At 39.8% G+C, this 15513-nt stretch overlaps 1 protein-coding gene across 22 annotated transcripts in view; it reads right to left on the bottom strand.

Moving 5' to 3' along the window:
- bptf (bromodomain PHD finger transcription factor) overlaps positions 1-15513 on the bottom strand; it is a 160383-nt gene that overhangs the window by 42043 nt on the left and 102827 nt on the right. For all 22 annotated transcript variants that reach the window (XM_080209404.1, XM_080209392.1, XM_080209383.1 and 19 more), the window contains 3 exons: positions 5003-5127; positions 2333-2461; positions 951-1101 (listed from right to left, as the gene is read on the bottom strand). In XM_080209404.1, coding sequence (XP_080065530.1) covers positions 951-1101; positions 2333-2461; positions 5003-5127 — 405 coding nt within the window. The remainder of the gene's footprint in view (positions 1-950; positions 1102-2332; positions 2462-5002; positions 5128-15513) is intronic.

Here is a 15513-nt window from a genome sequence, read left to right as displayed (position 1 = left end):
CTCCCAATGATTTTAAGGGGAGTCTGTTACCCATAAAGATATGGGCATTTTTAATTTCCAATGTGAACTGCACCATTTTTGTTTACAATCTTTTACAACACAAATTGATGAATCTCACAAATTATTTTCTTCCAAGGCCAGGATGATTGGTGGATAACGGACTGTCTATCAAACTGTAGCCTGAAAATATATTCTTTATTAGTGTTTAAATGAAGTTTACTCTTCTACTCAAGTCAAAGCATACCCTGGGTCCTAGACAATTTCCCTTTAGAGGGCAATTAGTTTGGAGCATTTTTTAAAAATTGTTAGATAAATATCTTAAAAATCTCCTTAAAAATTTCTGTGGTAATATATATTGAGCACAGTGATCTCAGAATAAATCACTAGTCCAATTTTAAAACATTCCCAAATTCTGTACGTGTTGAAGTTTCTTCACCACTTCCCATCCATCCTAACTTTCAACTTAATGTCAACATATTAGATTCCATTGTAAAATTAACTGGCATCATTTCTGAAATATCCTACAACAGAAGTTTATTTTTTTGTTCCGAAGAAACTAGCACGCATGTAATTGAAACACAAAAGTGTTGAACATCTATAGCAACAATTAGCATTGAAGTGTTATTTCTGAACCATTTTACATTTTCCACTGTTATTTATGGAGGCACATTAAGTGCAAGTGTAGAACTTACATAGCCATTTCTTCGCTATTGCTGTGTCAAAATCCTGGAACTCCTTTACCTCACTGTGGGTGCACTGACAATAACAAGGACTGTAGTGATTCAAGAAGGCAGCTCGCCACCACCTTCTCAAGGGCAGTTAGTGATGGGCAATGCTGGCCTAGCCAGTGATACCCACAAAATCATGAAGAAATTTGAGAAATGTCAAGTGCTAATACTGCACTATATTGTCCACTGATTAAACTGAAATGTGCACCAAGTATGCTCTACCTCTCGGCAAAACTGCGAATTTCCCACAAATCCAGTTCTTCCTCTGGAACCCAGGTTTCAATTATTACTGGACCAGTCTGCTTTGGTGCCTCAATCTTCTTTGGCCGTAAAGCACTAGATCGAAGACCCTTCCTCTGTGGTGTTGGAGTTTCTTTGAAGAGGCAAGAAAAAGTCAAAAATCATTGAATAGTTAACCAATTAGTAATTTTAAGGGCTTTTTAGAAAACACGTACCATTGCCACTTCACTGATCATCATACATGACTGTTCTTTTTTCATTACTTATCAAGCCACATTGCCAAGGCATCAACATGAACAGCTGGTAGATAACATTTTCTTCAAGTCCCCACAGCCCCAAATAAAAGGACCTTAAAACAGGTTTCATCTGACATCCCAATTAAGAGTTAACAAAATGCAGTAAGTGCAAATTGCATGGGTTAAAATTTCAATCAAAATTACGATTCAAAAATTTGGGTAACACAAGCATTGTAGCCCAGCATTTATTCAAACAGTATTACTCTGCATCCTCAGTATCCCGGTTCTTTTTGTAGGCATTGCTGAAATAGACGACCATACCAGTGGGTAAATTGGGCAGTGGGAAATGATTTACACTTGGGGAAAGCCATATAGCTAAGTAAAAGGTACAGAAAACATCTGTGGATTGGTTAAAGATAGTTATTCCAATAACTGCTCTGTACAGAAATGTATACTGGGTAAGTAAGACAACGAAAACGGAAGCACAAAATCAGCATATAGGCAGAATGTAGTTGGCATTGAGGTCCAGTTACAATCGAGGCATGAGCAGGCACCAAATTTTTGTTGCTTTAGAAGGGGCAGGCAAACTGAGGAGGCGGAGAAGCAATACAAACAAAATATGCAAATAACTGACCCGAGAGCAGAAAGAAGACATTTCAGTAAGGGTGTTGAGGCACTGGAACAGTACAGGTAGAGTTAAGGAATAGCAAAGTGCATTTATTTAGAAAAGCAGACCACCAAGTTGTAGTAATATAGTGCAAGGCATGTTTAAATATTGGGGTCAAGGAACACTGATCTGGGAGATCTCGAAGAAGGGCAGTTGAAATAGTAAAAGCAATACATTTCTAGAAACAGGATATAGCAGATTTAATGATAATTAACAAACCAGGATGGGTTAACAATCTGAAGGAGGAGGATCATTGAGCATATACTGAGCACATGATGACTGGATCTGATACAAGCTTCAAGGGATGAGGGAGAGTCTCAAAACAAGGTCTTCAATTTAAGTTAACTTTAAAAGGGAAAATAATAAGTTTTTGTACCAAAATTAAAACAGAACCAGCATCACCTTGATACACTGAATATACCATATTCAAATGTAAATTTTCATCTCAAGATGAACTATACCTTTAGGGGTTTCAGGGACACCAATTGGACAGATAATCTTCCGAATGCAGTATTCAGAACGGATTCCATATGGACCAACATCTCTTCGCTTGATAATCTCAGTTGTAGTAATATCAGTTTCTGTTGTTTCTGCAAAGTTATAATATGGATGAGTTTATCTTTCCAATATCTACAAAACAGCAGATTTACGTCTTCCACTTAAAATTCTAAAACAGAACGATACTAAAATATTTTCTCTATATTTATGCTATTGTATAAATAGCTTTGTTATTAAAAATACCAGAATTGGCCTGGATCTGAAACAGATCTGGCAGTTTCAATTTTTGGTTCCCCTATCCAAATCCCCCCCCACCCACCCAGCTTACTGTTGGGGTTCAGTGCAATGTTGCAACACTTCAACATGGTGGCACAGTGGTTAGCACAGCTGCCTCAACGCCAGGTTCGATTCCCAGCTTGGATCACTGTCTGTGTGGAGTTTACACATTTTCCCCACGTCTGCATGGGTTTCCTACCACAGTCCAAAGGTGTACGCGTTGGATGGATTGGCTATGCTAAATTGCCCCTTGGTGTCACAGAGGCTTGCTAGGGTAAATGCATGGGGTTATGGGGATAGGACCCGGGTGGGGTTGTGGTCGCTACAGACTCAATGGGCTGAACGGCCGCCTTCTGTGCTGTGGGATTCTATATGACATGACCATGATTCTTGTATCAATCTATACTATGAATATTGGTAGGTTATTAGATCATGAAAGTCCCAGTGCTAATCTTATATTCGTATCAAAATATTTAGTGACAGGGATAACTTTTTATGCTAGGAACTACATTCTCTTCCAAACTATAAGCTAGGGCTGCAATTTGTGGCCCTATTACTGTTTCCATTGAGATTAGGCATGTTAATTTGATACTGTCCCTAGGTTAAATTCGGTATTTCCCTGAATTGAACATTTTCAATATCTCACCAAATAATGCATTTATAAATAGATTTGCCGTAAATATCAAAGTCGATATTGTTGACCTATCCAGTTTCACTAATTTCTAGTGGGATATTATATAGAGGAGATGAAATATAATGTTTGTGCTGACACATCGCATTCATCAGGATTCTGCTACTTAGGAATGAGACATATATGTGCTAAAGGGCACTATATAAATGCAAGTTCTCTCCTACTGCAAATCACTATTTTAATCACTTTTAATTTTAACAAACTTAATGACCAACTACATTATGTAAGCTTGTCATGTTTTGAAGGATATATGAACGAAGGCTTCTGACTTTTACTTTGATGCATCTAACGTACGTGCTAAAACACTTTTTTTACTCATTCAAGGAATGTGGGCATTACTGGCTAGGCCAGTATTTTCTGCCCATCTTTCACTGCCTCAAGGTGGTAGTGGTGAGCTGCTTTCTTGAACTGCTGCAGTCCATGTGGTGTAGGTACACCCAGAGGCCCTTCAGGAAGGGAGCTCCAGGATTTTGATGCAGCAACAGTGAAAGGCAATATATTTCTAAGTCAAGATGATGAGTGGCTGGGAGGGGAACATTCAGGGGGTGGTGGTTCCCCATGTATTTGCTGCCTTGTCCTTCTAGATGGTAGTTTTCGAGGATTTGGAAGGTGCTATCTGAGCAGCCTTGGTGATATCCTGCAGTGCATCTTGTAGATGGTACACGTTGCTGCCACTGTGCATCAGCAGTGCTCTCCTCCACAGAAGTACTCGATGAAACCCACTAAATTTACACCTTTTTTCTAACATTCATTGGTGACAGAGGAAATGAACCTATGGGAATCAAGTGGACTGCTTTATCCTGGATGGTATTGAGCTTCGAGTGTCACTGGTGCTACACTCACCCGGACCAGTGTATTGCATCACATTCCAAACTTGTGCCTTGTGGATGGTAGACAAGCTTTGGGGAGTCCCCAGGTAAATTGCTTGCTGCAGGACATCCTGCCTCTGGCCAGCTCTTGAAGCCACAGTGTTCATACAGCTGTGCCAGTTCAGTGCCTGCTCAACGGTAACCCCCAGCATGTAGATAGTGAGCAAGGGCCACAGTTAGATCACCTCCTGCTGTAGATGGTCATTGCCTGCCACTTGCACGCTGCCAATTTTACTTGCCACTGCTCAGCCCAAAGAAAAATTGTCCAGGTCTTGGCTTTATTTGAATATGGACTGCTTGAGTATCTGAGAAGTTACAAATACTGTTGAAAATTACGTAATCAGCAAACATCCACACTTGTGGGTGACATGGTAGCACAGTGGTTAGCTCTACTAGCTCACAGCACCAGGGACCTGGGTTCGATTCCCAGCTTGGGTGTTTGCACATTATTCGCATGTCTGTGTGGATTTCCTCCGGGTGCTCCAGTTTCCTCCCACAGTCCAAGAATGTGCGGGTTAGGTCGATTGGCCATGCTAAATTGCTCCTTAGTGCTAAGAGGATGTCAGGGGGATTAGGAGGGTAAATATTTGGGGTTATGGGGATAGGGCCTGGTGGGATTGTTGCCGGTGCAGGCTTGATGGGCTGAATGGCCTCTTCTGCACTGTAGTATTCTACGATTGTGATCTTACGATGGAAGGGAGGTCGTTGAAGAAACAGCAGCAGACCTTCTTTAGCTAAAAGTACCAAAAAATGCAACTTTTAAATCACAGCCACAGTTGACTTAGTGCCTCCCATACCTGTGCGTGCAGAGGTAACTCCTGATGGTGGTTTAACTGCCATGTCATCCCATCGTAAGCATGCCCACAACAACCGCAACATAAGACTTACACCAGCTAAGGATTTCACTGTTTGCAGTCGATATCTAGGCAAGAAGATATTGGAGTAACATACTACTAATTAACAGTAATAATAGGCTTTATGGAAAATCTAAAGATCATGTCATAAATGTGAGCATGTGCTTAATATAAAATTCAAACTTAATTTCACAAAAGCAATCCATCACTTGAATTCCTCAATGTGTTAATGTCATAGTCCCATTCATTTTGTTCTTTACAAAACAAATAAAAAACTGCAGAGTATTGTCACTGAATGGATAAAGATGAATAAATGAAAACAAACAATGAAATTTTATTTTTTCTTCCAATTTGAGAATTCTTCCTATAGCCAAAATAGAACCAAAAAGGTAGCTCTCTCCGTAGGTCAACCTTTCAAATGCTTGGGGCATAATCTTACCAGCCACTCGTGCCATGCTCCGCTGCAGTGAGCTCAGAATTTGGCAACCAGTCAAAACTCTCTTCACTGCAGCGGGATGGGCTAATCCTACTTGCGTGAACAGTGCTGACAAGGGGAGCGTGGTGGCACAGTAGTTAGCACTACTGCCTCACAGCACCAGAGACCCAGGTTCAATTCCCATTTTAAGTCACAGTCTGTATGGAGTTTGCACGTTCTCCCTGTGTCTGTGTGGGTTTCCTCCAGGTGCTCCAGTTTCCTCCCACAGTCCAAAGATGTGCGGATCTGGTGGATTGATTGTGCTAAGTTGCCCCTTTGTGTCAGGGGTACTAGCTCAGGTAAACACGAGGTTATGAGGATAGGGCCCAGACGGGATTGTAGTCGGTGCAGACTTGATGAGCCGAATAGCCTCCTTCTGCACTGTGGGAATCTATGATTCCAGCCTTCATAATTTGTCTTCTTGAAGACAAAAGGTAACATATTAATATGGGGATCTTTTACTTTCCATTCAATCCAGTAGTCTCCCTGACCATGGGGTCTTAATTTTTATATAAACAGGGCAAATCAGGTCGTCAAAAGTAGTGCTGAATTCGACTTCACTGAATTATTAGACAATTTCTTTGAACAGTATGTCATGGAGTCCACCAGGAAAGGCAGGTGTCATTTTAAATTATGCCTTGTATAATGAGTGGGTTATTTAGTAATCACTTAAGAAATTCTGTGGACAAGAGTGATCATAATGGGGTAGAATTTTACATTAAGTTTGAAAGTGACGCACATCGTTTAGAATAGGAAACTTAAATAAAGCCAATTACATTGGTACAAAGGGCAAATTGGTTAATGCAGATTGGGAAAATAGGTCAAATGGTATGACAGACATAAGCAATGGTGAACATTTAATCATAAAGAAATCACAGAATCATTGAAATTTACAGCACAGGAGGCCATTTAGTCCATCATGTGCATTCTGCTTAACATGCATCTATTCAGCCTAATCACACTTGCCAGCTCTTGGTCTATAGTTGTCTAGGTTACAACACTTGCAAGTGAACATCCAAACACTTAAATGTTTGGAGGGTTTCTACCTCTCTTACCCTTTCAGGTAGACAGTTTCAAATCACAGTAATTTCATCTTTAAAACATTTCCCCACAAATCTTCTCTAAACCTCTTACCACAAGTCTATGTATGCCCTCTGGTTATGAATTCCTCATTCAGGGGGATAGAGAGATTATCTGTCTAATCTAGCAAGACCCCTCTTAATTTTATACAATTCACTGAGGTCTCCTCTCAGCTTTCTCTATTCCAACAAACACAACCTGAGCCTATCCAATCTGCTCTTGAAACTGAAATTCTCCAGTCCAGAGGACACCCTCATAAAACCTCCTCTGTACCCTCCTTCGTGCAATTACATTTTCCCTACTGTACAATGAACAGAATTGCATGCATTACTCCAGTCATGGCCTAGTATTTTACACATTGCCAGCATTACCTCTGAACATGTGGCACAGTGATTAGCACTGCTGCCTCAGTGCCAGGAACGCGTGTCCAATTCCAATGTTGGATGACTGTCTGGAGTTTACACATTCTGCCGATGTCTGCATGGCTTTCCTGCCACAGCCCAAGGATGCATACGTTAGGTGGACTGACCACGCTAAATTGCCCCTTACTGTCCCAAGATGTGCAGTGAGGGGAATTAGAAGGGTAAATACGTGGTGTTACAAGGATAGGGCAGGGATGTGGATGTGGGTAAGATGCTCTGTTGAAGAGCTGGTGCAGGCTCAATGAGCTAAATGGTCTCCTTCTGTACTTAAGAATTCTATAATTCTAGAACATGCAATTAAGGTCACTATATTCCTTTACATTTCTCAGTATCCTATCATTTATTATATATTCTCTTGCACTGTTAGCCTATCAAATGCAATATCTTTTGATTTTCAACAAACATATTTGTCAGTTTAAAGTATAAACTCAATGGGAAAAGCATTCCCATCCATGCCTAATTAATAAGGTTATGGATGGGATTCAACTGAAAGAAGATTACGTTGCCAATAGTGTAGTAAACTTGAGGATTAGAAACCAGTAAAGGGTGACCAAAAAAAGCTGACAAGGGATAAAGTAGAATATGGGAGCTAACTATTAACAAATATTAAAACAAGTTTGTATGAGCTTCTATGAATATTTGAAAAGGAAACAAGGAGTGAAATAAACATAAGTATCTTAGATGCTGATGTAGGAGTACCTACAATGAGGAATAAGGAAATGTCAGAGGAACTATGTCAGAGGTGCTATTCAAGAAGCGAGGAGGACAGAAAACATAGAACAATTTACCCACTATGAAATTGTCATGTCATGAAATTGCTGGAATTCAGTATTAAGGAAGTTGCAAAAGGGCACCAAGCAAATTATAATATGATTTAGGCAGCCCATGGTTTTATGGAAGGGAAATTGCGTTTGACAAGTCTGTTGGAATACTTTACAGTGTATCTGAACTTTTGGACATTCAACAAGATGTTATGAGAGGTTGTTACGCGAGATAACCCCATGAACTCTTAGGCTAAATATTATCATGGATCGAGAATCAGTTAAATGGCAAAGAACTGGAATAAACAGCTGAGGTTGGGAGATGAGTTGCTGAGACAAATGATAATGGTTTCATGGTTACAATTAGATTTCTAATTCCAGATTTTTTTTGAATTCAAATTTCACTATCTGCAATGGCAGAATTTGAACCTGGGTCCCTAGAGCATTGTCCGGGATCTCAGGATTACTAGTCCAGTGACAATACCGCCATACCACCACCACCACCCCCTCCCCAGCTCAAAGCAGCTGTGAAATCTGAAACAGGCCAGAAAAATCTTTTTCAGGAAGCGGGTTGTTTCTGAACTTTGATTTCCACAATAAAGTGGAAGCGTTTGAGAAGTCATGTAGTATACCTTTATTAAAATGACAGCAGTTTCTGTATTGGGTATTACTGGATTTTTATAGTTAAAAATCTACAAAGGAGTAGTTTCTAACAGGTGTTTAGTTGTGGGTACTAACCAAGTGAATTTTTTGGGAGGATTTTTGTAAGACTGTTTTAACTGTGTGACTTCAATCTTGTGTTCTTCATTTTTTCTTACTAAACCTTTTAATTTTTACAATTCTAGAAACGCCACTGGAGTTCTGTGCCTTTGGGATCAGCGGTTTTTTCACATTTCTTTTAAATACAAAAAAAAGTTATGATCAGTAAGGCAAGTTTCCTTCTGGGATTCAGCTTGCTCAGAAAATAACATCTGCTTTGATTCACGAGCAAGGAAATTCAAATCCCTGTGCACACTGCAAGGACCAAAGTTAACATGCAGGAATAGCAAACAGCTCAGATGGTAAATTTTGTGTCATCTTCTATTGCAAGGAAGCTGAACCCTGCTACAATTATACATGATTTGGTGAAAATACACCTGGATACTATGTACAATTTTAGAGGCAATACCAAAGAAAGAAAATGCCTACTTTGGAGGGGTTCAACAGAAGTTCAAGATTGATCCCTGGGAGTAGGTTGTGCTACGGGGAGAGATTGAGTTGAATGAGCCTATACTCTATGGAGTTTAGAATGAGCTATGATTTCATTTAAATATAAAAGTCTTGGAGGGCCTCATAGATGCTGGAGGGTGTAGAACTAAAGATCATAGTCTCAGGATAGGATTGGTCATTTAGAACAGAGGATTAGAGAATGTTTTCACTCAGAGGGTTGTAACTCTTTGAAATTCTCTACTCCAGAAAGTTGTGGTTGGTCAACCCAAGTTGAGATTGACAGATCTTTGGACTCCAAGGAAATCAAGGGCAAGAGACAGTTGATGCTGAAGATCAACTACAATCTTACTAAATGGTAGAGAAGGTTCAAGGGCAACGTGTCCCATTTGTGCTCCTATTTCTTATGCTTTTAAAAGGACTCAAGAGTGATAAAAAGCCAATTAATGATGCAAGGAACAGAAAATTATTTAAATCAATACAGCAGTAGGAATGATGTCAAACCCAAAAGGCTTGCATATCGCAGGAAGAACCAAGGAAAGGAGCAAATCAGTGGTAAAAGTCACTCCACTTCAAACTAACACATTGTCTGAAGTGTTCAGACATACAAAGTTCAGCTTGAATGCATAACTGTCTTCCTTTTCGCCCATCCAACCTTACATTACTGCAACTTTGTTATGATTCTTCCTTTGCTTTCATGGAAGTGTTCAGCAAGTAAAATACTGTTTACAGTCTAGGTTGGTGTCTCTCATATGTGACATTAAGCCAAGTCTTCAGTTGCATAACCAATAGCAAATACCACACACAAAGTCAATGCTGGAGAGATGGATGGAAGCATTGACTTCGTGCCTCACTTATCCTCATTTTATCCTGGCCGTAGTATTAAATGTTAATTATGTTTCATTGTATGTAGGAAATGGACATTAACTGGAGATTCACTTGCACCCCCTTATATAGCAACAGACTGAAACTGTGGGTTGTTGGGTTAAGTGGTGCATGCTTGTAATGTGCAATTCTGTAAATAAACACTTGTAAACACTGTTTTTAATTGTATCCTCTACCAACTGGCTTTCTGGGTTAGAAAATGGAAACTCTAAGGCTCATGTCACTTTATTTGGATCTGACTGCAAATCACTAATTTATTCTGAAGGCAATAGTTAAGCTATTTTCCAGTGAAATAATTAACTACTAGGTTCAAATGAGTGAAAAAAGGCTAGTATCAATTTCACACATAAAACACTTGGAAATTTACTAACAGTTATGTAGACCATTTCTGTGAAAAGTAAGGTCCAGATACAGCAGATATAGTCAATTGACCTGGGGTGATGCTTAAAGGAAACGTGTTTGCCAGGACACAATTCAGTGCACTTCAACAAACAATGCCATGGGGTTTGCAATGTTCAGCCAAACAGGCAAGCAGCAGTTTATTATCTCATCCAAAGGTTGGCAATGTTAAACATTTTTAACTTCTAAATTTCCTTGTTTTCTATTGCAAAATCAAATTGTGAGCCCTTACTAGTGTGTGATTTCATATGCAAGGTGTCTAGTTATGCAGTTTTGACTGTGAACTAAACAGAAACCCTTATTCAGTAATAATTTATAGAATTCTTCATTGCTCTCAACCATCCAAAAACTGAGGGGATGTAATAATTATGTGAACTATAAATGTGAAATATGAACAGAAATCAGTTTTTTTTAAAAAAATGGTTGAACAGCAACATAAAAATCAATGCATTGCATTTTTATTTTGTTGCCCCATCTCAGCTCATCTGCTGCTGAAACACTCATCCATGGCTGTGTTAGCTCCTGACTTTACTGCAACACATTCCTTGCTGGCCTTCCATTTTCTACCACGCGTAAACTTGAGGTGCATCGGAAACCCTGCTGTCTTAACTCAACACCAAGCCCTGTTCACCGGTCACCCCTGTGCTTGAACTACACTGGTTCTTGGTCAAGCAAACTCCTAAGCCAAAATTCCCTTCCTCATTTTGAAATGCTTCCATGATCTTGTCCCTCCCCAACACTAATTTTTTTCCAGCTTCAAAAAACTCTACTCCATATTCATTTTATTCTGACCTTTTGAGATTCCCAATTTTAATCACTCCACTTTTGACTGCCATTTTTCAGGTATCTTGGACGTAAATGCTGGAATTTGTCCCCATATCTCTCTCCATCTTTCTACCTCACTTTTCTCCTTTCTTGTTCTTAAAAACCTCTTCATTCAATCTTTTGGTCAACTGACCTGTCTTACGTTGTTTGGTGTGGTCTAACCAGAGCTTTGTACAGTTGAGCATAATCTCTACCTTTCTTCTTGCATTCTAGTCATCTAGGCACAAATGCTAGCATTCTACTTGCCCTTCAGTTATCTTGTGTGTTTGTTCAGGACATCTCAATAATCTATATCAGCAGGCAAACAATTCAAAGTATTGAGGGAAGTCTGTCCCAGGCAAGTAAGAGGACTGCACATGTTCAGTGTTTTCATTAAACATTCCCATCCCTTTGCTTTCCACAGATATCCCTAATCCCTTGCTCATCCCCATTTAACATCCCCTGGCCCCTTTGAAAGCTAGCTCTTCCACTTGGGAAGATTTCTTGCTCTCTCCCTCTTGATTCCCCTCTCCCAAACTCTTGTTTGCAGCAAGCGCTAGCGAGGAGGGCAATGAACAGGAGGAAATTACAAACAGTAGTAAGTAATAATCCAAGAGATCTTGAAGGTATTGACTGATTGCTACTTTAACATTTGTGTGTCATTATACCAGTGCACCTAAAATCTGTCTAGTAGCTTACAAACAGTTCACACAATTATCATGAGCAACCTGGAATTTTTTATGAGAAATAAGATTCATTGTAAAGACTTCCCATTTGGTATTTGTGCTCTCTTATCTTACTAAAAGGGAGGAATAGTCCCTCCCCCCCACACACCTCAACTATCCCCCAAAAAGTCAACACATTAACAAGAAGGCAATGTTGTTTTGTGACTCCAACATCTGATAAACAAGCTAGTGAAAATAATAAAGGAGCCTCAAAATTAAAAAGTAGCCCCCCAAAAATTAAGCCAGTTTTTTCTCAAAGAAAATGCCCATTATTTTTATCAATCAGGTTCATCAGGCATGACCTACACTTGACAAATCTAAGCTGGCTTTCAAATCAGCTAATAATTTTCAAAGTGTACAGTCACCCTATCCTTAAGTAAAGGTAGCAATTTCAGAGCAACAGATGTTAGGCATTTTATCTTTAAATACCCTATTTCCCCCTCTTACCTTTCCTGAACAGCAGATGACATGCATATCCTTTTCAACCTAAAGGAATGGTTCCCAAATCAACAGGACTTCTGGAAAATTAATTGTTAGAGCATCTACTATATTGCCCTTTAAAATCCTGGGACGGAAACCATCTGGTCCTAGAGATTTGCCAGTCTTCAATCTCATTATTTTCTTCATTGTTTCGCTTACATTAATTTTGAGATTCCCTGTCCCAATTCAGTGTAAATTTCCATGGAATGTCTAGTAAGCTGACCTCTTTCTCAACTGTAAATACTGACAAGAACTATTCAACATGTCCTCCCTTTTCTTTATTTTCAACAGCAATATCACAGATATCAAAGGATCCATGTTGTTCTTGTTCATCCTCTTTTTCTTAAAAAGATGCTGGTGTTGCAAAGGGTTTGAACAATGACATTGAAATCGTCAACTCATTTGAAAGGCTGTAGGACATTTTCACGAGCCAGTCAATATTTTGCCTTGTATCCGCTAACATTTGAATTATCACAAAACCCTATTTATTACAGGCACCTCCAATAATGTACTTGTTACAAGTCATTCATTTTCTTCAATAAATGGTCAAGCATATTACACAACTTCTTCTGTGACTATAAGGATTTCATGGAAGTCAATAAAATATATGGCACAAGGCAACGCAATCACTTTTAGTCCTATTATGAAGTAGCCTGTCCTTTAAACGAATAATTCAACTTTGCCCTAGCAGTGGTCTTTAGTGTAAGCTTCACAAAAGCATGCTCTACTGTATGATTACAGTTTTTCCATATCCAACAAGAGATAATGAACCTAATCTTAGTTTATCTGCACAAAAATTGAAATTTCTTGAATTAATTTCACATACAAATCTATCATATGGAAAACAGAAAAAACTTAAATTCTGTCATTATGAGCTGAATTTGAATTCATATTTTCAATGATGAAAGGACAGGGTGCACAGCAGTGGACACAAAGGACTCCGCACCAAACAAGAGGAAGGTTTGCTAACCATCGCCTAGCGACTTGGGGTTGGGTTGAACATTACAAACGAGGTACACGCTAGCCAGGAAGACCAGCAACAGGCACAGATTCAAAAATTTGCAAAAACAGAACTGCAAATAAAAGGAGAAAAGATGTAGGCAAAAATGTGTTTGAAAGCTAGAAATAACCACAGGTGAGGAAAGAGGAGCCTAGATCTAATCATACATGCTCATATTCTGTTGGCAATGCAACAGTTTCATGCTGTGTTCGGATAAAAACGGAGTAGAGAAGAATCACCTTCCAGCGGACAGGTTCATTCATTGCAGAACTGTGAACAATTAGAGAATATACTTGTTTGACCTGCTGTTCTGCCACATGGGCTTTGCACCAACAATATACCTGATTCACCAAACAAAAAAAAATACACAAATGTTGAAGTTTGGGTTCCTAGATTACTAACAGATATAAGCCACGTCCACAGAGAGCTGCAGTACCATTCCATACAATTTGAGGGCAAAGGTTACAGAAAACTGGAAAAGAAAAATATTCTCACATTTCACGCAAACAGAATATGCACCGATATGGTACTGGGGAACAAAAATTGGCTGCATGGTTAATGGCAAGGAGAATATCTGTAGACTGCAGGAAGATATAAATGGAAAGGTGGGCAGAAAAGAATCCAGTCCAGAAAAGTGAGAGGTGATACATTTGGGAGATCAAACATGACAAGAGAACGAGACAAGGGTCCTGAAGGATAGCATTTATGACCATTTGGAAAGATGCAGTTTAATCCGGGATAGTCAGCATGGTTTTGTGAGAGGCAAGTCCTACCTCACAAATTTGATTGAATTCTTTGAGGAGGTAACTAAGTGTATAGACGAAGGTAGAGCAGTTGATGTTGTATACATGGATTTTAGTAAGGCGTTTGATAAGGTTCCCCATGGTAAGCTCATGAAGGTGGTAAGGAGGTATGGGATAGAAGGAAATCTGGCCGATTGGATAAGTAACTGGCTGTCTCATAGAAGACAGAGGGTGGTGGTGGAAGGTAAGTTTTCAGACTGGAGGCCAGTTACCAGCGGTGTACCACAGGGATCAGTGCTGGGTCCTCTGCTATTTGTGATTTTTATCAATGACTTGGAAGAGGGGGTTGAAGGGTGGGTTAGTAAATTTGCTGACGACACCAAGATTGGTGAAGTAGTAGATGAGGTGGAGGGCACTTGCAGATTGCAAGGAGACATTGATAGGACACAGAGCTGTGCCGAAAAGTGGCAGCTGGAGTTTAACACTGATGAGTGCGAGGTGATTCATTTTGGTAGGTCAAATTTGAATGTGGATTACAGGGTTAATGGCAGGGTTCTGAGGAACGTGGAGGAGAAGAGAGATCTTGGGATTCATATCCACAGGTCTCTGAAGGTTGCCACTCAAGTGAATAGAGCCGTGAAGAAGGCTTACAGTGCGTTAGCGTTTATTAACAGGGGGTTTGAGTTTAAGAGCTGTGGGTTTATGCTGCAACTATATCGGACGTTGGTGAGACCACATTTGGAATATTGTGTGCAGTTCTGGTCATCTCACTAAAAGGAGGATGTGAAAGCATTGGAGAGAGTGCAGAGGAGATTTACCAGGATGCTGCCTGGTTTGGAGGGTAGATCTAATGAGGAACAGTTGAGGGAGCTGGGGCTTTTCTCTTTGGAGAGAAAGAGAATGAGAGACAACTTAGTAAAGGTTTATAAGATGATGAAGGCGATAGATAGAGTGGACATGCAGAGACTATTTCCTCAAGTAGATGTAGCTGTTATTAGGGGGCATAACTATAAGGTTCATGATGGGAGACATAGGAGAGATGTCAAGGTAGATTCTTTACTCAGAGTGGTTGGGGTGTCGTATAGACTGCCTGCTGTGATTGAGAGTCGGACACTTTAGGAACTTTCAAGCGATTATTGGATAGGCACATGGAGCACACCAGAATGATAAGGAGTGGGATAGCTTGATCTTGGGTTTGGACATAGCTTGGCACAACATTGAGGGCTGAAGGGCCTATACTGTGCTGTACTGTCCTGTTTCTATGTAATACACAATGAATGGGAGGACGCAGAGGTGTAGAGGAAGTGAGACCTTAGAATGAATGTCCACAAAGGTGATGATCCCAAAGGTGGCTGGACAGGTCAATAAGGTTGTTAAGAAACATTCAGAATCCTTCATTTATTAGTTGAGGCACAAGAGTTTAGAACAGAGGTTATGCTAGAACTGTGTCAAGCTATACACAGTGGGTGGAGAG

This window comes from Carcharhinus amblyrhynchos, chromosome 21, assembly GCF_965287045.1.
Source record: "Carcharhinus amblyrhynchos chromosome 21, sCarAmb.v2.hapA, whole genome shotgun sequence".
Lineage (NCBI taxonomy): Eukaryota > Metazoa > Chordata > Chondrichthyes > Carcharhiniformes > Carcharhinidae > Carcharhinus > Carcharhinus amblyrhynchos.
The sequence above is the reverse complement of the archived record's forward strand: the minus strand, read 5'-3'. Positions and strand labels throughout refer to the sequence as shown.